The 22039-nt window shown below is 37.3% G+C and overlaps 1 protein-coding gene across 1 annotated transcript in view; it reads left to right on the top strand.

Annotated features, from left to right (window-relative positions):
• The window catches only part of NBEAL1 (neurobeachin like 1), an 80501-nt gene that overhangs the window by 37962 nt on the left and 20500 nt on the right, over positions 1 to 22039 (top strand). Inside the window, 26 exon segments of the mRNA XM_033064802.1 lie at positions 785 to 1088; positions 1996 to 2081; positions 2393 to 2482; positions 3952 to 4120; positions 5143 to 5276; positions 5657 to 5816; positions 5914 to 6016; positions 6715 to 6871; positions 7340 to 7498; positions 7824 to 7983; positions 8258 to 8346; positions 9175 to 9342; positions 9344 to 9757; positions 10317 to 10492; positions 10841 to 10994; positions 12431 to 12559; positions 12873 to 13178; positions 13289 to 13438; positions 14339 to 14496; positions 14952 to 15076; positions 16564 to 16690; positions 17777 to 17925; positions 18705 to 18838; positions 19523 to 19624; positions 20748 to 20843; positions 20942 to 21066. Coding sequence (XP_032920693.1) covers positions 785 to 1088; positions 1996 to 2081; positions 2393 to 2482; positions 3952 to 4120; positions 5143 to 5276; positions 5657 to 5816; positions 5914 to 6016; positions 6715 to 6871; positions 7340 to 7498; positions 7824 to 7983; positions 8258 to 8346; positions 9175 to 9342; positions 9344 to 9757; positions 10317 to 10492; positions 10841 to 10994; positions 12431 to 12559; positions 12873 to 13178; positions 13289 to 13438; positions 14339 to 14496; positions 14952 to 15076; positions 16564 to 16690; positions 17777 to 17925; positions 18705 to 18838; positions 19523 to 19624; positions 20748 to 20843; positions 20942 to 21066 — 4124 coding nt within the window.

The raw sequence follows: 22039 nt of genomic DNA, 5'->3' as shown, positions 1-22039 counted from the left end.
GTATTTTTTGAATGTTTCCTTGATATGCTATTTCTTATTCATTTGGTAACTGAATAAGCACTTTACATGCAGTTACTATAACTATTTCAGGTGTGTACACATTTAGCAATACACTAGCCATCAAAATGAGTGTATGTCGTGTTTCATTTCCTCTGTAAGCTTTGTTTGTTCCTTTTAGGGAACAAATTTATATTAAACTGGACTACAACACCCAACATTCTTCCCTCTTGTCTAAGTTCTGATTTGATGTTTGTTAAGTATGTTGAGAAAACAGTTAAGGTGGATGCTGTACTGGTAAAATCAGTATAAAACTTAAAAATGAGAGTAAGTGTGGTTTTAATTTCAAGATAAAACTGTTTTTTGACCCATTTGTAGAGTAAACATTAAAAATCTCAATCAAGTAATCTTACCATGAGAGCATCTATTTGAGTGGGCTCAGTATGAGAAGTGTACAGTAGCAGATATGCTGGGCTAATATTTTGGAATATAATCCAGGAATATTTACAGAAGGGTATCAGGAGCATTGTCCTTCCTGGCTGTACTTCTGTCAGAGGTCATGCAGCATTGCTCTTAGTTGGAAAAAGGGTGTTCTCTCCTATTATGAGAAATATATGTTCTGTTTTTTGGCCTACTGTAATGGATTGCTTGTTTTTCAAGGCTTGACAGAACTTTTTGCTTGCAGTTTCATGTGTTTAGTTCAGATTTACTAGATGCAACCTTCAGATTTAAAGCTTAGATTTACAGTATGTGTTCTGTTTTCTGTGTTCCATGTATGACTCTCCAGTCTTTTACTTCGTGCTGCATTGGTTCAGCTGGTCAGAGAACAACAACTCCTCCTCCATCTCAGATTCCAGATCCACCTTTTTCCTCCCCAGTCATGCCCCATCGGACATCACTCGGGGGCATTCTCGCTACAGGAAGTTGGGGTGGGGTGATTGGAAAACCAGAGTTCATCACCAAAATGATCTCAGCAGGGACTCAGGACAGTGAATGGGGGTGTCCAACATCTTTGGAGGGTCAACTTGGATCTGTTATTATCTTTCATGAAGCACTGCAACCTTCTCAGGTGAAAGCATTATATTTAGCAGGTAAGTGGTGATTGTACTGATTTTAGCAAAGTAAAAGAAATGTGTTATGAAAAAGCCCCACTAAACTCTGCTCTACACAGACACATAATGAAGGACTTAGAATCCAGAAGAACGGCAGAGCTGACCTAGGTGAGAGGGCTTTAAAGGAAATAAGCTTAGCATTTAATAAGTAGGTTATGAAGTTTGATTTTAAAATGTTACGTTTGCATAAGCTCATCTGCTTATCATATGTGCAGACCTGCAAAATTAAAATGTTAAGTAAAAATGTCACTTGTAAACTCTTAATTTTTACTACTGTTTGCCTACATATATTTGCAATTGAGACTCTTTAAAGGTATTGCCTTTATTTGTTAGGCCACTTAAAGGTGATTTATGCTTGAGAATTCTTCCATAAGAATCAATAATTAAGCGGTCATTTTAAAGAAAATACTCTGAAAACTATGTTATACAGTTCAAAGTGTAAAAGGTAGTAAGTTCCACAGTGACACAAGGTTGTTACAGATTAGCATTAAAACCCTTGCATCATTTAAAGGAAATATTATGCATTGCTAAAGAAAACTATCTTGAAGGTTACTCATTTTCTGGGCATTTAGGCTTGATGACAGAGATTAGTCACAAATATGAGATAGGTATTAGTAAAGACAAACATGAGAGCTGTTTGAAGGTATAAAAACTCCTCTTCTTTGTGTAGTTTGGCTTTTCATGTAGTATGTGTCCCTTTTTAAGCAGACCCTCTGAAATGAATTAAGTCGTAGAAACTCCTACTTCAAGGCGTGTCTCAAATAGCTGCAGTTCAGACTGTCCTATTTGCTCTTCCAACAAGTTTGGTAGTACAAAATTTGTGAAGGGTAACATTAAGTGGACTTTTAAATATATGTTATATGATTTTATATACATTTTTTTATAGGTCCAAACTGTTTAACTCCCTGGAAATCTCAAGAAGCTGAAGTAGCAGACCTCCCCAGTAAGGTACTGCTTCATTATACACCAAAGGTAGGAAACAGGAAATCATTTGTGTTTGACTATACAGTCTGCATTACTTTAAGAGTTTGTACTGTGTTTTTTATGGGAAGATAAGGAGCAGTGAGAGCTTTCTTAAACTGTAGTCTTGTGCAGAAATAGTAAAAGGATGGAATCACCTTGTACAGTAGAGAATGCCAAATCTAAAATGGTGTATCTTGCATTCTAGGGGTTTCATGTTGTTTAAATATTTCAATATCAACACACTGGCACAAAATTGTGTGTTCAAGCATCTGTAACTTGTTTCCTAGATGATATTCTTTATTTCTTTCTTTGTTTAACAGGCCTGCAGAAACCCAATTTGCCTTGACCTGTCTGCAAATCTTTTACATGGAAGACTAACTGGAAACAAAGTAGTGAATTGGGATATCAAGGTAAGTATGTTGTGAAGAGGCAGAACCTGATACAAAAATGATAGTGGTTGTGTGTTCATCTAACTTTTGGAATGCTGGAAGTTATTATCATTATGCAAATTATATTTAACAGATGCAGCATGTTTTTATACTGAGAATTCATGGGCTAATGCTGTAGCTAGAGCAGCGTTGCATTTGCATTACATTTATTGAGAACTTATGAGGGCCACTGCTTTTACTGAAGATACGATACTTTATGAAGATATTTTGTGGTAGCTGACTATTCTTCGTAATAGTGGTGAATGCATGTTGAATGTGTATTGAGAGAATTTTGTCATCTCTAGGGAATTCTGTGATGGTTTTCTCGCTGTCATAAACTCCGAGTTAGATTAAGATTAGTAGGGTTTAGTTAACACTTGTTACTTGTCAGTAGAATAACATGTTTTTTCATCTTGAGGAGAATGTATGAACAAAAAAGATCTGCCATTTTTCCAGTGACCAGCTGACTGTACTGGCAAACAGGGAAATATTGTTGGAGCTGTACTGTACATATCCACTGCGCATATCTCTACAATCACTTGCTGAATCTAATGTTAAGAAAATTCAGATGCTAGTTAGTTAATTTTGCTATGATATGAATACTTCTACAATACTTCAGTTTGTCCTTTTTTGCCCAGTAATGGGTACTTGTACTTCAGAGTGTTTATCCCTGGATTAAGCTGGGGAATTGAGTGGGCGTCTCTGAGTAGCTTGCTAAGACCTTGATTTTAAATTGATTTGAAGTGGATGTGAATCACTTCTAGAGATCTTGTGATTTGAGTGTATTATACCTTACCACAGGAAGCATTGTTTGAATAACATAATGCAGAAACAATTAAATTGGAAAAGTCCTCTAAGGTCATCAAGTCCAACCTGTGACCAAGCACCATGTTGTGAACTAGACTGTGGCACTAAGGGCCACATCCAGTCTGTCCTTAAACTCCTCCAGGGACTGTCTTCTGCTCTGTCGGCTTGTGATAAGGAGAGGAAAAAGGGGGACTTAGAAGACTTTAAGGAGAGGCTTAGAATTGATGTATGTGTAGAGTTATTTTAAAAAACAAAATAAAATTGTATTATTTTTAACTGCCTGAAGTTGAAATCTTGCAGGAAGATGATTAAAGCAGAGATGGTATAACCATAGTCTCTTACTGCTTGCTGCAAGTAACTTTAGAAATCAAAAATGTTTTTCCTGTTTTTCAAATATACTTAGCAGGAGATTCTTCCTAAGTTTCTGTATCCTTCAATTTCTGGTGTTTATATGGGGGAAGGAGGAAGGAAATGTAAAAAATGTACTTTCAGAACAAGAGCTGACAGAATGGCCCCTGTGTAAGTGGCCTGTAAGACATTCTGATTGGTTTTGTGAGAACTCCTGTATGCCGAGTAAATTTTTTGCTATTGTTGAAGGGATTTTATTTATGTTGGTGTTTTTCCTACCTTTTCTCTTGTTTCAGGATATGATCAACTGTATTGGTGGAATGAATGTGCTGTTTCCATTGCTGGAGCAGATCACCTTTCTTGGTGGACAGATGCCTGGGAAGTCTGAAGGAGAAACTCTGCCTCCAGAGCTAGTAACTCCTGTAGAGGGTGACTGGGTGGTGTTTTCATCCCCAAAGGCATCAGGTGGGAAAGTGAAGCTGAAGTGTGCTAATTTTTAGGCTTGGATTTACAAGTCCTTTTTTGAATGACAGAAAGCTGTCAATTTTGTGCTGCATTTTCCAGAGCATTCATGTAAAGCTGAAAGGCTCTTTCTGTACGTTGATATCTGACATGGGTAGTGAGTACCAGGAGTTCAGCACTATATAAAAAAATAATACATTTCAAGTATAGATATATTTAACAGCATTCTCTTTTCATGATTTACTGTTACAGGTGCCAAGGTATGACATTGTTTTAATTTCTGTTCTGATTATTTTGAGAAATTGTTTGATGTAAAGCCTACTAATATCAACAGGAGAAGCTTTCCTGCAGCTTGAGTGCTGGGTCACACAGTCACTGGGGACAGCAGCATCAGAACTGTGCTATTTCACTTTTAGCCAAACTTACATTTTCTTAATAAAGTGCTCAGGCTCCTACTTGTTCCATCTAAAATATAGTCATATTTTAGATTAAAATAAAAAGAAACTGAAAGGATGCATTAAAAATAAATTAAAAAAAAAACCTTTGCTAGTATTGAGAATTAACTTTTCTCAGTGGTTTTTGTAAGGTCAATCAGACCTTGCAAGGGAAAACACTACTTTTTTTTGTTTGTTTGTTTCAAAGATGAAATGGTAAAGTAAAAAAATAGATCTTCTCTGTCTCTAATTTTTTTGCATACTGTGGCTAGAAATTGTCAGTTTGAAACTACAGAGGGAAAATAACTGCAGCATATGCAGAGATTGTAGCAAAGGAGTTTGTAACCTGCAGCCATGGATGAAGCTACCGAAGTCAGGACTGGGATCACTTTGTTCTGGAGAGGCATGGAATGGCTATGATTCTACACAGGAAAAAAATCTAAAGACAGGCTACAGCTAAGGAACAGGAGTTGAGAAGTTCAGGAAATAGTGAGGAATATAAACACTTGATTTTACTTTTTCCCCTCTATTTTTATGCAGTGATCCAATGATAAACCATAAGACTTTTGCTACTGTTGTTCTGTTCTGCAGAAGCACGTCTGGAGAAGAACATAGTTGCAACTTTCATCTTGATGATAAAACACTTTATTCAGGGACATCATGTTAATCAAGAAAATCTCATTCACTCCCATGGAGTTGCCACCCTAGGAGCCTTGTTACAGAAGGTGAGCAAACATGAGAGACATCCCTTAGGAATAAATTTTGTGGTTGAGGTCCTGATTCTTTTGAAGCATAACCAGAATGCCAGGGTCTTTAAAGGCCTCCTTAGTAAGTATTTTCTTTCTTGTGTTTCTGAAAGCAAAAAGGTGTGGGAAGTTGGTCTTTATCTGCAAAGTGGAATAAAATGTTTTCATTTTTTTAATATTCTGCTTTTTTTTGATATAAATACTTTGTTGTTTGGTTATTCAAATGAGACTACTTTTATTGTATAGCTTTAATGGAGCAGACATTGCTATAGAAGATAAAATAAACTTCCATTTTTAAAAATCTAATTTTATTAGACATTCAGTATTTTGAGTGCTAACACCTGTTGTTGTTTTGCAAGGTGCCAAGCATCTTAATGGACGTGAATGTCCTGATGGCTGTACAGTTGTTGATAGAACAAGTCTCAGTAGAAAAGAACATGCAGCTTTTGCAACAGATGTATCACCACTTGCTTTTTGACTTCAGCATCTGGAACAGTGGTGACTTTCCCTTCAGAATCGGTGAGCTCTTGGCCTCGGGCAACTGTGTGAAGAAGACACAGGACACTTCATATGACAAATCTTTATCATGGTTCTAAAAGAAAACTTTATGTTGTAGGACATATACAGTATCTTTCTACAATCATCAAAGACAGTAGAAGACTCTTCAGAAAGAAGTATGGTGTGCAGTTTCTTCTAGACACACTCAGGATTTATTATGGGTATGAGTTTTACTACTTTGACTCCTCATTTATTGTATGTGGCTCTTGCCATCATTCCAATGAGAAAATTAACAAATAAAACAACAGGTTGGATTTTGGTCGTTGATTTAATTTACAAAATTGCATTAATTTTTTTCCCCCATTTGATGTACTAATTTTCCTTTCCTTGAATTTTTATGCTAATATTATGTAAAGTTTGTCAGTGCCACAAGGTGTGCTTGTAAAAGTAATTAAAACTACAAAATTGTAGGACTTTTGTTCAACAATGCAAATTAAGTCATAGATCATTACCATTATACAAAGTTTAGCATTTCAATTTCTTTTAAATGCTTTTAGGATTTGAAGTAGGACTTCTTTAGAAATGTTAAATTTTAACCTTCAGTGCTGATGATTTATATCTGCTTATATAGTTGTGTGCTTGAAGAAGATTGGCTAGAGACTTTGCTGTTTCCTCTGGGAGGTGGGAACCTGCAGTCCTGATCTATATCCAGATCAGTAGAAGTCTACATTTCGGGACTTTTACAGATTTGCAAAGTCTGATCTACTTATTACTATTCAGTTACTTAGTTCAGTAAAAATTGAAAAGTTGTTCATGATGCCTGGGTAGATGAAAAACTACCAAGCTAGCACCATCAAATTGCTATTAATGAGCCACGAAGAACTTCCTTAGGTTGCCTTTCTGGTCTGTTGGAATACAGGACTGGTTGTAAAGATAGTGATTTGGCTCCTGATGACCTGAGAACAATACGAACATCTCTGTACGGACTGATCAAATATTTCCTGAGCAAAGGTGGATCACATGAAGAAATTCAGAGCATTGTAGGATACATAGCTGCCACCAGTGATGAGGAGCAGGTATGCAACATGGCATAAAGTAATAGTTTAAACTGGACTTGTTTTGATTTTGCATCTTGGCATTTAGTTATCTTGCCTGGGTGAGCAAAGTAGAAAATGACCACAAGCAAAATGTTAACTGATGTGTGGTTCTGTTTAGATGTAGGTAAGATAAGGATGTGCCATTAGAAAAGTTATCTTAGTTCACAAAATCGAATGAATTAGCCTTCAACTGGCCAGGAGTTGTGATGATGTAATTTCTGTTTGTAGCATCAGCAACACTTGAACTTGCTTTATGTCTCTGCTTTATTTGATAAAGTGTTGTATAGAGGGGAAAAATGTACTAAAAATTGTTTAAATGCAGTAATACTGAGCAACAAAATGTCTGTTAACCAGCAAAAGTAGAACTTAAAAACCAAGAAAATTTTCCTAAACAAAGCATGAAATCTGAACAAACTGGGGATTAATTTGGTTGTCTTAATTTTGTAGCTCTGTGGAATTTTGGATGTTCTCTTCAGCCTACTTCATTCCAGTCCAACTCCAGACCAGCTTTTTTTATTGCTCTTTGAACCAGGGAATGCTGATATTCTTTATGCTCTGTTATTGCAGCAGAGATATTCTGACAGACTTAGAGAACTTGTGTTCAAGGTAATGAATTGAATTATATGTTCCTAAATTAATCAATTGAACATAAATTTGTGTTTTTCTTGCTCTGTGTATGTAATTACAGAGATACTAATCATCCAAGTTTGCTTTTTTCTTTAATGCTAGCTAGATGGCATTGTCACAAAGGAATTAGTGTTCTCTTAAAATAAAGTATTGGGATCTTTAACAAAACAATGTATGTTGTTTGAGTTAGTTTACCAAATAAACTTTAAAAACTGTGGATTAGCGTGCTGTATCATACACAAGCTTGAGAGATGTAGATGCTTTTTTATGTCCAATTTGCTTTTGTGTCTACTTTTCCTTACAGATTGTGGAAGAGATGCTGAAATGTACCAAAGTTTATGAACGGAGCAAGCACCGTATGAGACTCAGAGAAGTGGGGTACTCTGGGCTGGGGCTCCTTCTGAATGAATCACCAGTTACTGTTTCTCTTATTAAAAACCTTCTTAACCAAGTTCTGTATGCAGGTAATTGACAAGTACTGTGTCTGACGTTAGTACACTTCTGCTGCTCAGAGGCAAAAATACTTAGTTTTGGCTGAGGAAAGTCTTCTATTCTGGAAAGCCTGTTCTACTCAAAGTTCCCATTAGTCTCAGCTAACATTTTCTTAGTTCTCTGAAGTTTGTTACTTCTACTATCCCTGGATGCAGTCATAACTTCCAAGGCAATTTTAAAATATTTATAGGTTACATTCTCTTGTGTGATACTGTTTATAGCAGCTTTTTTCTTTCTTCCCTACAGATCCTGCTGTGAATTATAAAGATCTTCTAGCTGTAGTGTATCTGGCTCATAGATCAGATATAAACATGAGAGTGATTATCTGTAGAAAGGTTAGTTGTCTTCTTTAGAACTGGAATACTGTCCTTCAAGCCTATAAACTGTACAGTGTAATAACGAAATTATTTCTTTAAAACACAGTGGCAGTATTTGTTGTTACTGTTTTCTTTAGCAATGGTTTATTTTAAAAACTAAAACAATCTGTCATTTACTGTGGAATTTTGTGTACTCAAGTACTTTGAAAAGCCAAAACAAAAAGTGAAGCCTCTATCATGTTTCTCAAATAGCTTGTATTTGCTACAGGTTTGAGATAGTAGGCTCCTTGAATTACTGAGTTTTCTCAAAGCTTTTATCACTAGAATTAGTACTGAATTGTAGCTGTGAGACACCATATAGTCTAATAAGGCTTCACAAAATGAAGAAATTATACTGTAATGTACACTATCAGTAAGCTTTCAAGCTGCAATTTTATTAATTTTATCTATTTAATAGTTCCTAATGAAACATATTTTCTATTCGGGAATATTTTTTAGACTGTGGGTGAATGGGATTATTTATTGAGATAATTGCCTTTTGAAGGCATTGTTGCAGAAGAGTTGCCAATGAAATATGCAACCAATATGGTTTGATAGCTTCTTTTCTCCCCTACTCCTGAGAAATTTTTCCTTTTTTTTTTCTTTTTTTCCTCAAATATGTATTTGTAATGAGGAAAAATTACTTTGTGGCTGATTTGCTTGTCATTAGCCAATTATGGCTCTTTATATAAGAATGTAAGAAAAGTAAAAAAGTTGTTAGATTGTAAAATGTTTAATTGAAAAGCCAGATGGATGCAGTTACAAGCTAAAATTAACGTGTAGATATGGGATATCTTCTATCCTTAGATTTTGCACCTTTTGCATTCCCAATTGGATGCAGCACAACAGATTTCTCAGCAGCTGGGCTGGCAGGACACTTTGGTTAGACTGTTCCTGAAAGAAAACTCGGAGGTCCGGATTGGCTTCAAGCAGAACAGGACTGATTCCTCCAGGGAAGAGGAAAAAAAAGCCTCCTACTGAAGAGTTTCAGAATCATCAAGCTAATAAGACAGAGAGAGAGAAAGCTGGCAGCTTTGGATCAGTTAATGGTCTGTTTGATCAGTGGAGTTTAGACGACAGCAAATCCCTGGATGTCCCTGCCCATTTCTCTGTTATGCCGCTGGAAGATGCATCCACAGCAGTGATGTCTTTTAATTCAGAGGGCCGAGAAGAATTGTGGCACAGTAATCCTTCACATTTGAGTTTAGATTTGTCCAGTGTTGACTCTTATGAACTTGCTGATGTAGGGAATCAGATGACAGACAGCCAGCCCAGCACTCCTTCACCCACAGAGAGCACAAAGCCCTTTTCTGGGCAGCCTGACAAAGAGCTGGGTGTTACAAGTGATGTGGGCTTCACTGCTGAGCTTTCTCTACTGGAAAACCAAGGAGTAAGTAACTATGTGACTGGTTTCTCCAACTGTTGGAAATTTCTTCTTGTTCTTTCAATCTCCCTAATGAATGATTACTACTTTTTTTCTGTCCCTCCTGTCATCCAACAGAAAAGCAAACAATATGGCTCTTTTATAGTGAATAGGGGTACTTCCTTTTGTAATGAGTCATCTTTCTTGATTGTCCAGTTGGGATAGCTTTGGTATTTTAAAAAGAAGAACAAACAAACAAAAAAATAAAACCATTCTCCCCTCCCAACAAGAAACCACTAAAAAAGCCCTGCAGACTCTCCCCTCCATTTATTTAAACGTCCTTTATCATCCAGAGGTGGCATGGAGTAAACTTGCTGTGGAAAAATCAAGGGTGGCTAAAGACAGCTTGTTGTGCATCATATAAGCAATCCAAGTCTCTTTGTGTTTTCTTGAGCTTTTCAATTGGACTTTAGACTGCAGTGTTTGAAATATTTGAAACATGAAAGCATAGGGACTGTGATGAACAATAAATGTTTTGAAGGTTTTCTATACTAGAAGGGCTTTAAATATTTCACTTCTTTTGTAGGGGAGTGATAATGAACTGATACAGTTACTTACAGACATCCTGCTATGTATAATGTGGAAAGGTATTGAAAAATCTGATGATGATGCATGGATTGAGAGAGGACAGGTGTTCTCTGCTCTCACCAAACTGGGGATGTCTAATGAGTTGCTGCGACCTTCTGATGAAATAAAACTCAAGTGAGTGTACAGTTCATCCCTTTTGAGGATAAACAGAAGTGAGAGACATGAGTGAAGCTGGGAAGGGGTGGGTGTTTCCCAACAAGATGTACTTTTCTATGATGTCTCTCACATACTGTCAGAAATATATTCCAGTACCTATTTAAGAGTGTCTTGTGGCCAGAACATTTTAAAACTGTCACTGTTTTCATGAGTCTCTCAATCGCTTTTATCTCACTGGCTTATCAAGAAGATGGCAGTTATGTAACTACAGACTAAGAGATTCAATTAAATACTTAATTGGATTTTTTAAAACCACTTACACTTGGAACATGTAATACTTACCCTGGGATTTTGTTTTCCATGCAGCTTGCTGGAGAAGATGTTAGAATGGTCAGTCACTGATAACAGAGATTCAAAAGCTCTCCCTACACATGCTGAAAATGCCTTCAAGCTCTTGCTAATTGTACAAGGTTTCCTGCAGGCAGAAGGACTAATTAATTCAAATTTATGGACAGAAAAGGTACAGTAATGGCATAATGGAAATAGTGCATATAGGCTGAAATGGTAATAAGAAAATTGTTGGTTTGGACACTGTCACCCTTCTAGTCATACATTTTTAAACCACAGATATTACAGAGTAAGGATTTATAGTAGAATGGTAGTCCCTTCATGAATAAAAATGTGAATATTTACCTCAGGGAATATAGTTAATTTTGCAAATTAGATAGGCATGTAAGTCATACTTTTTACTGAGAATCCAGGTTTCTTCGGACTGGAGAAATAGAAAATGTAAAAGCTAATGACACAGCAGCAGTTGTAGCCTAAGCATATTTTACATTGTTTATCAGCATTTATGAGACTCTGAGCATCCTGAGTGACAGATGAGCCAAATCTCTGCTCTTGGTTGCAAGTTGGGAAATGTCACTTCTGTGTTTTGACCCATACTGGAGTTTCAAAATGTATAATTTATCTCAGCAATTATGTATGCTGTTACTGATTATGCTACCTTCGCTGTTTGAGTTCCCATTGATTTTCAAGTTTTCTAAGCAAAAGGAGAGAGAGATTATATGGAAACCATAATTATTTTCCTAAAAATCCTTAAAAATATTTTAAAGACTACTTTCTTTAAGAATAAAGTGTAATGTCAGGAGTCATTAACATTAATTCCTATGCTGTTCTCCAAATGCCTCCTTATAAGTAAACATAATTTAAAGCTTTAAATTGCTTGTTTTAAAAAAGTTTCTTCTTGTTAAAAGCTTTGGCTTCTGTTTGCCTTCTAATTGGAAATAAGAGCTGAACTTTGGAGTGATGAGAGTTGTGTCTCTTGCCAACTTTGAATTGAAAATAACAGTACTTTCATAAATTATCTTCCACTATGCCCAGGGAGCATTTAAATCACTATAATATCCTAAGTGGGATATTTCAGTCAGCATTCAAGTAACTTGTTAGAGAATATGTCAAGGTGTATTAGGTTTAAACAAACACATCTGTATAGTGAAATGTGCCATTTGCCTTGGGAATATCCACCTTTCTCAAGGCTTATATCACTTTTGCTATCTAAGTACTGACAGAAAGAAATGCTTCCTAGAGTGGAATCTTTTACATTTTCCAAGGATATGGCATTTACTGGAGTTAACTTTAGGAAAAACAATAGGCATATGTATATTCTCTCTCTCCCCCTGTACACACACATTTATATATATATGCTTTATTTAGGGGAGATACTTGACTTATTGTACTGAGCTAGATAGATTTTTGTTGCTGGGAGTTTCTTTAAATTGCTGGTTTAACTGCAGTGTTCTGGGATGATTTTCTGCGTTTAGTTAAGTTACAAATATGAACACAGCCTCTTCTTCAGGTCTTTAAAATTACTGTGTCTCCAGCTAGATTAGTTATTGTTACTTTTATTTCCTTTTATTTTATTTATTTTATGCAAATTTTCTGTTTCTGTAATAGCTCTTGGAAGAACTAGTGACTCTCATGGATAGCCTGTCAGTCTGGTACTCTGCTGGCCTAGAAGCAATTAGGCTTTCACAGGTGCAAGTCCAGCTGCTCCTTGGATTCATTGCACAAGACAACTTACAGGTTTGTTGCAAATTCTTGCAAGTGGTACTTGAGTTTTAAGGGCACATTTGATGCAACTGGTGTGATTTATGGGGGAGCTGCTCATGCCAGTGAAGCATGACTGTGGCAGTCCCTCATCCTTCTGTTGAGAAGATGTTTTATTGGTTCTTACCTTTTGCAGGTTTACTCTAGTCCTGTCCATGTCCACCTCCAGAGCACAAGAAAGAGGTAGAGAGCTTCTGTTTGAGGATGGGAATATGCAGGCAGGAATGGCAGGAAAAAAAATGGGTGCTCGAGGACAATCACATTCATTTTTTGCTGTTTGTTTTCATAGGTCTGTGCTATGGCAGCAGCCAAACTAAACACCCTCCTTCAGACCAAAGTAATTGAGAGCCAGCCTGAAGCCTGCTACCTCCTGGGGAAGTTGGAAGGCATTTTGAGTAGGTCAATTGAAGAGAAGACAGAAACTTACTCATTTTTGATTCCCCTTGTTCGGACATTGGTATCCAAGATTTATGAACTTCTCTTTATGAACCTGCACCTTCCTTCACTGCCTCCTACCAATGGCAGCCCATCTTTCTTTGAGGACTTTCAAGAATACTGTAGATCTGATGAGTGGCAAGTTTATATTGACAAATATGTAAGTAGTAAATTCTTTTTGTATCATTTCCTCCCTCTTTTCAGCTGTGAAAGCAGAGGAACCCATTTAGAAATCATATGGTACTTTTTATTTTGCTTTGGTGGAACCAGATTATTCCAAATATGAAGCAATATGAAGAGAATTCATTCAGACATGATAATGAGCAGATGGCACTTTATTGGAAAGATTGTTATGAAGCATTTATGGTGAACATGCACAAGCGGGACCGGGAAAGAGGAGAAAGTAAGCTTAAATTTCAGGTAAGGTTTTCAGTGAGTGCAAGGTTGTCTTAAAAGTACTCTCTCAAGAGTTGCCTTCTAAAAGATGGAGAAAATGAATTCCAGGATGATCCAGTTCAAGTAATTCAATTCTAAACAGGTTAATTGTATTAAGATTTTATGGGCAGTGGGACTATATGCACTTCTAGGATATGCTTTCTAATTCTACTCTGTCTATTAAGAGTCTTATGTACAATCAGAGTGATTTCAATAGGCCTTCTTTTTTGTACTGCAAGGTGGAAATATGCTTAGCCATAAGCTGCATCGTCTTTGATTTGTGTTTTGAATTACTAAAATCTGTTTTCCATTATCAGCTGTTTGGGATTTTTCTTTAACCCTATTTCAATTCAATTAAAATATTTAAAACAGTGAACAGTTCTTATTTAATGTGTGGAAATATTGCTTCTAAACTGACCTTTCTATATAAGGTCCAGATTGAGTTTCAGCATTAGAGCTAACTGGTAATCACAGGAAATATCATAGTGAAGTTACATGTCTCTTTGTTTTCTTAATAACAAAACTTGTAGGTCTATTTTATTCAAGTAGCTAAAGGAAAAATACAATGAAAGTCACATTCTAGAATACCAGAATTTAAGAAAAAGCCGACCTATTATAGTTGGATTTCTAATACTGGCTGCTTTTCTAACGATGAAAATTTGCCTTAGTGTAGGTTCAGCACTGATACATCTTTAAATCAAAGTCTGGCATTATTTCTTCCAGGTCTAAGCTTTTAAAATTTTTTCTCCTGGGTATTGCCTTAAAATTTCAGAATTTTATCGCTTAATCTTTTCAGTTTCTTCTTATTTTATGAGATTTCTTGGAAAACTGTTTTCCAAGGTCTGAATTAATTCAGTGCTAGATCTATTTGCCCTGGTCTTTCAGGAGCACTTTGTGGAGCCATTCAGCAGGAAGGCTCGGCAGGAGAATCTGCGGTACAACAGCATGCTCAAACAGCTCAGCAGTCAGCACACAGCCACGCTGAGACAGTGGAGAGCAGCCCAGCTTTACTTGTTCTCTGAGCGTGGGCCTTGGGCTGAAAGGTGAGACTGGACTTCCTAAGCTGTGTGTGACACTTAAAGGGAATTTGCTCACATGACTGTTTCATGTGATTCAAACCAGGTCAGATTGACTGCAGTAACCATGCTTGAGATGCACAGTCTTGAGTGACAAGAGAAATGGCCTCAAGTTGTGTCAGGGGAGTTCTTACTAGGAATACTTTTGGGGTGATTGTGGTGGTGGTAGGTTGTCAGCTGGACTTGATCAACTTGAACATCTGTTCCAACCTTGCTAATTCTGTGAAAATAAATACTGTTTATGGAATGGTGGTGATCAGAGCTGCAATGTGAAACAAAAGCAATAAACTGAATTTTACTATTTCATTTTTTTATAATGTACAAGTGGATGACCAGTGTTTTTCTAAAAATGCACTCTTTTGTAATCAGTTCATTCCTGTAGGTCTTTATTCAGATTGTTTTTATGAACTTTTTTTCACTAGGAAACAACGTCCTGTTCACTGGAAACTTTCAAGTGTGGAAAATTTTTCACGTATGAGACTGAAACTAGTGCAGAATTACAACTTCAACTCTCATCAGGATGCTAGTGACCTGAGAGATAATTTAGGTAAAGTTGTATTTGCTATCTCACTTGAGTTCTTACCAAAGAAAGATACCTACGTTCCTCTTTGTGTTTAATAAGCAGTATACGCTAGATACTTAAATCTAGATTTTTCTTTATGTTATCTATAGTAAAATCTATAATACGAGAGTGGTTCTTTGACTTGAAACAGCAGCTTTATATCTTTTGCCCTGGTTCATTGAAATGTGGGGTTTTGTTGTGCAGTAAATAAAAGTTAATTCCTTTGTTTTAAAATAAGTAATACAACTTTCTAGTATGAGATTATTTCTTCAAGAAAGAAGCAAAGAGATGAGAGTAAGCAGTGTTTGTTCAAAGCCTTTTAGAATTTTGACTAAACTGTGTAGATATGAAGTGCTTTTTTTAGAAGTGTGCTAAACTGCTGTTGGGGGTGTAACTGTTAAGTTTGGTATATTGGCTGTCAGGGCTCAAACAAAAAAAACTGAAAAAAACTGAAACACTCTTGTAAACCCACATAACCAAAAAGCAAATGCAGTGCATTTCTAGAAAAACTGCATGCTTTGGCAGTGTCTGGAAAAATATTGCAAAATATTTTTTTGTAAGTGTCCACATTAGAATTACAGTAATTTCACAAATACAAGCCGTGCGGAGTCAACAATTCCGGTGCGTCGACAACTTTGTCAATAAAAAAGCTGCACCTGAATATTAGCTGCACTTTCGTTCATAGCGAGGATCCGTGTGCAACTTTCACAAATTTGCCAATTAGTAACAGGATCGCGGCATAGCGGGGTTTACTGGCTCGGGGCGGGGCCAGGCAGGCTCGGCCCAATTATGGTTGCTGACGGGGCCGGGTGGCCCAGCTCGGCGCTACGGCTCAGCGGAGCCGCTCAGGGCCGGCCGGGTGGTGCTGCCGCTGCCGGGCTCGCTCACCCCCCCCCCGCCACCTGCGTTGCCGCCGCGTTTGCTCGCCCTGGCCGGCACTGCTGCCTCCGCACCGCCGGGCTCCCCCACACTGCTGGCCCCGGTTCTGCTGGGCTCCCCCGCCCTGCTGGCCCGGGCTCTGCCACCCGCCCCCTGCACCACTGGCCCCGCCTCTGCCAGGCTTTCCCACCTCTGCCGGGGCTGGCCGGGCTCCAACTTGGCTTGGGGCTGCTGAGGGCTCTCACTTCCGTGTTGGCAGCTTTTAGAATATTGTTAATATATTAGCCGCCCCGGAGTACTAGCCGCACTTCTGGGTTTCCACCAAAATTTTGGTCAAAATGGTGTGGCTTGTATTCGTGAAATTACTGTAGTTAAATTTTTTAGTTGTTGTGTTCCCTTTCTGCTGTCATAATTTTCAGTGTAGCTCAAGGACTGTTTTTAGTGATCTGCTTAACCACAAAAATATTTAAGAAGCATGGTTGCTTCTTACTTGTTTAAAACTAACACTCTGCTGTAGAAGGTAGGCTTAGTAGGTTAGATTTCCAAAAGTATTGTAGCAGAAAAAGTTCTGAGCTGTTATCTATTTATGCTAGGTGTGCACCAGACACAGTTCTCTAGTGAGTCTCTGCTTCTGGAGGTGGTGAAGCAGGTGAAAGTGAGTGACTTGGAAGATGATATTCTGGAACTACCGGAAGAAGACACAGCAGCCAGTTCCAATTTGTAAGTAGAACAGGATAAACATTTGTCATTTGTTTCTGTGCTAGGGATAAGGAGCGAGATACTATTTTGGGAAATGAATAGCATCCAGAGTTTCCCTCTTTCTTTGTCTGGCATTAATAATTCAATCCAGGGCATTTTGACCAGCAAAGTAACTGTTGGATTTATCATTGTCACCACTGAGACAAGAAAAGCCCCAGAGACAAGAAGGCAGAGCAGATGTTTGTGAGACTCCATTAGTGATTCACTGCTCACAGGTGGGCTGAAACTACAGTATTGTCGAGGCTTTTCTACTCTGTGTGTTAACTATAATTCTCAAGAGGCAGTCTGTCCTCTAAGGACATGGAGCAGACTGGAAGTGCCTCTTGTCCGTAGTTGCCATGGTCACTCACTCCACTGTCGACTGCATAGCATGAGAATTTGTGTGGTTGGCATTTACGGGCTTGAGAGTGCCTTATGTTTAAGAGTATTCCAGAGGGAAGGCCTACTGTGCTTCCTTCATGTCACCTGTGTGACTGCAACCAAAAAATAGGCCAGGAGAGAGAGAGCAGGGGCAAGGGAGTTGAGGGAGGAGAGCAAGGGCTTTGCTTCATTAATTGGTCATGTTATACGTGCATCTATGTGTATCTGTGCTGTTAAATCCAATAGACAATTGGCACTCTGAGTGCTACTGATACGTTTTGTGCTTGAAAGGTTATTAAATGCTTGCTGTAGATTATAACAAAATAACCCTGAAGATAACTTTAGTCACAGCAACTGGAATTCAGTCTGCTTTGGGCCAGAGAACTTAAGCGTGTAACAATTAAATAAGAAAGGAAAATGCAGCCTGATGTTTTCGTACTTCAGATGAAATCAAGTCCACTGTGCCTGAGACCAAAATACCAAGACTGAAGAGCAATGCTGTGAAATCATGTTTGTGGTCTACTCTGAAACACACAAGAGTGCTGATGAAAGGAGCTTTATATAATTGTTTATGCTGCAGTTTTAATGGCATTCAAATTTGATTGTTTTCTCAACTGTACTCTTACCAAGGACCTAATCAACAGTGTAATCTACCCAACCCTGTAATACTTAGTGGTGTTTTTGCAGGGATGAGAAGGATGAGGAAAGTCAGAAAGAAAAGTTAATATTGTCTGAAGACTGTGAACTCATTACAATAATTGACGTGATACCAGGCAGGCTGGAGGTCACCACCCATCACATCTATTTCTTTGATGGTAGCATTGAGAAAGAGGAAGGTAAGCATGATCAATATCTCTTTATTTTCAGTGTAGTTCAGCATTCTGCTTTTAGTAGACTGAGTTTGTTTAGAAAATGAGTATCAAAGTAATTGTAAAGAGACAAGTTGTTCTGTACTTAAAATCAATATTGCACTTGATGGTTAGTGGCTGACTGATCCCTTCAGAATCAAGAATCTGGAACTGTAGTTTCTGAGCTGATAAATTGATTAACTATTCTTATTTCTGCAAAATAACTTATTAAAATCCTGATGACTAAAAAAAGTTACTACTTCTAATTTGCTTTGTAAATGGCACCTCTCTTTTCTCCCTGAAAAACAATGTTTTACTCATGCATTGGTTAAAAAGTAGTGGTATGTAAGCATTAATCATCTGTATTAATTTAGGGAACTTCAATAGAACATACACAGCTGGCTATGAAAACACTGAAGTGAAATGCTGGACAAATAATAGTAAAATTTTCCAAATCACTATACTAAAATGTTCAACCTTTGGGAAATCTAAACGTAAAAGACAGAATACATTTATATTATGTCTTTAATCAGAAACCAAAAGCAAATTCTACATTCCATCAGATATTTCTTACTTCATTTCTTTTAGGACAACAATATCTGAAGTTAATATTTTCCTAACAAAATGGGTAATCAAGTCAGCTATGAGACTTTCCTTTTCTAGGAATAATACTGAGGTGACTATAGCTGGTACTGCACTGTGTCTGTATGAAAAGTGGTCTTTTTTTCATATGTATTCCAACTGAATAAACAGAGTGTTCCTCCTAGGGGTAGGTTTTGATTTCAAATGGCACCTTTCCCAAATTCGAGAGATCCATTTGCGTCGGTACAACCTGAGGAGGTCAGCTTTGGAGATATTCCTTACAGATCAAACCAACTACTTCCTCAACTTCAATAAGGAGGTATGGGTTTTCTAAATTTCATGGGTTTATATAATAAGCACAAGACCAATTTTAAGATCAGTAGTTGTATTTGAGTCTGATGCCTTTCTTAATACTGTAACACTAATAGCAAAAGGTTTGCTTTACATAGTCATCATGGAAAACTAGACTGGCATATAGAAACTGATTAATTGTGAAGACAGATTAAACAAGATTCTCCTTTCTCTTCTGTCTCTCTGTTATACAGAATGATTATACAACTAAAATCACATCAGTAATAATCTAAATGTTTTGAAACCCATCTTTTCAAAGACTGAACAAACTTAATTAGAAATCAAGGGGGATTTTCTTTTTTACAGCAACATTGGAAATTATTGATATTCCATGGTTAAAGAGTAGTGAACTTTTTTCCCCTCTGGGTAATATCAGTGATCCTTTTTGTGAGGGACTAAGATAATTTTCAGAACTTAGGGTGAGTTACATACTAGTAGGTCAGTTGATGAACAACTCTTAGAAAATTTTGTGTGGTTTGGTTTTGATGTGAAGGACGTCCTACCCATCCATGCCCAGATGTTTTAAACAGCAAGAGATTGAAGTACTTGAAGTCTGTGTCCTATTTATTTCACATTTTAATTAGCAGATAAGTTGCTTAATTGTCAGCTTCAGTCTCCAGAATATTGTTTTATTAGTGCTGTTTTCTATCAGGTACGAAACAAAGTGTACAGTCGGATATTGTCACTGCGTTCTCCAAACATTTCTGGGACCAGATCTCCACAGGAACTTTTCAAAGCGTCAGGTTTGATGCAGGTATGAGACCTCAGCTAAATGGTCTAAAGAATTCCTCTGCTGTTTGAAGGAGTCCCCCAGTGTTTAGATGGCAGCTGCCAACTTCTGTGCCTTCAGCCTGGCCCCTGAACTTTCACATGCACTTTTTTAGGATGGTTTGATTTGTGTTTACAGACCGGTAAATGGGTATAGCCAGGCTCTGTTGATGTGGTTGGTAGGCATTTTAGCATGAATATCAAACTTGTGGCAGATTTGCTTCTGGTTTTAGTCTGTGATTTTGATGTGCAAATAATTTTCCCTGCTGTCTTTTCATGATGGGCTTTCAACAAAACCCACATGAAGATTAAGTGGGAATTAGTAATATTGGGGAAAAAAAGTAAAAATTTCCATATTACCATAAACACAGATAAATTTTTAAATATAGTAAATGTATTTTTATCTTCCATCTCTTTATGCCAAGATTGTTTTCTCTGAGGGAGAAAACTTTGCAAATAACTTTAATATATTGGAAATACTTTGGTTCTTTATTTTCCTAACAATGAAAACTATTGAGTTGTATATTTACATAGAGAAAATATCTGTCATGACACATCTCCATCAATCTACAGACAAATGCTGAGCCCTTCTGAACACAGCTATGTCTGTTCTTTGGTTTAGAATATAATAATGGAGCAAACAAAGGTGCACAGACAACTTGGTTTGCCAGTTGTTAACCTGCACTGTTAACCAATGGGTGAAGAATTTATAAATAAATTTTGATCTTACTGCTCTAATGGATTTCAAAGTTCTGTTCTCCTTTTTATCAGTACCTGTGTACTTGCCTTCTTTTTGTTTCTCTTACTTCCTATTTTTCGTTTCCTTCTTACCAAGGCTGCTAATTGTCTGTTGCTATGTATTTGATACAGTACGGTCACCAATCAGGACCTGATCTCAATGAAACATAGCACAATCACTGAATCAAAGGGAAAATAAATTTTAATATGAGAAATTGAGTCTGGAGTTGCATGGAATTTTTGTGGTCTTGTGCTTTTCGCTTGCCAGTGCTATCGTCTGGTAGATAGATACCGACAAAGCGTATAATAGTAATTGCAATAATTCTATCTTTGATGTAGTGAATTCCATTTTATCTTTCTTTGCCTTTCAGAAATGGGTGAATAGAGAAATATCCAACTTTGACTACCTTATTCAGCTGAACACCATGGCAGGAAGAACTTACAATGACCTTGCTCAATATCCTGTGGTAATTAAGAAGTTAACTTTTAAATTTTTGCCAAAGGTATGTGTGTTTTCTGTTTTGAAAGATGTATTTTAATCTCTGATGTTTGACTTTTTTTTTAGTTTCCCTGGATTTTACGAGATTACACCTCAGAAGAACTGGACCTGAACAATCCTGCGGTATTTAGGGACCTGTCCAAGCCCATAGGTGTGGTAAATGAGAAGAATGCTAAGACTGTGAAGGAGAAGTATGTATTTGAACACTTGGTTATATTTCTTTGTCTTTTCTAAGCCTCCAGGCTAATACTACATTTAAAAAATAAAGTTGTAACAGTGAAATTTTTGAAGCTGCTTCTATGACATAAGATGCATTTGCAAATGTGGTTGGTTTGTTGTTCCTGCTGCATTCAGACTATATTATATGGCAGTGAAAGGGCAAAACTTACTGTTGCAAATTTTCAGTAGTTTCTCAACTGTGGAGATAAAAAACTGAAAGAATGTAGAAACAATTTAATGGCCCAACAGCTTGAAAAGACATAATGTGTCCCATGTCTGCTTCAAGATAAGGAATGTGAAATCATATTGCTGAGTAGTGCTGCCTATGCTAAGAGATAGCATTGATCCCAAATCTGTGCTTCCTCTTTTTTCAAGCATAGATTATTATCTTCAAAATAAAATGTGTCTCAAGTGACTTTCAGCAAGTCCTCTGTGGTACAAATGACAGGTGCTTACACTCACACAGCAGTGTATGATCTTTCCTTGTTTGCTACTCTGGGGAGAGAGTGTGCTATCACAACAGACTGCAGTCAGGTGTCTTCCAAAATCTTCTGAAAACTTTTGACATGGAGAATTTCCTTTGAATGATTAGGCTCTGTCCTGACTGTAATGAAACGGGTTCTCTAGAAGTGTGTTTAACTAGAATTTCTCCTCCCAGCCTTGTGAGGCTGAGGAACGTATCAGCCAGATGGTGGCATGATGGAGTGAGTTTGCCAGTAGGAAAGGAAATGGGCATGAGTGTGAAAAAGATCTCTCTTCTGCATCCTGCACAGTCAAACACATTTCCTAAATATTGCAGGAAACACAGAGTCAAACACATTTCCTAAATCTTGCAGGAAACCATCATAAGTCTATTCACTAGTAAATATTCATTGTAGTGTTGTGGGGTCTGGTCTGTTGTATAAAGTCATCAGTCCTGTCTGCCCTTTGTCTGGTTTCTGACAG

This window comes from Catharus ustulatus, chromosome 7, assembly GCF_009819885.2.
Source record: "Catharus ustulatus isolate bCatUst1 chromosome 7, bCatUst1.pri.v2, whole genome shotgun sequence".
NCBI classification, from domain to species: domain Eukaryota; kingdom Metazoa; phylum Chordata; class Aves; order Passeriformes; family Turdidae; genus Catharus; species Catharus ustulatus.
This window is presented reverse-complemented; position numbering and strand designations above follow the sequence as displayed.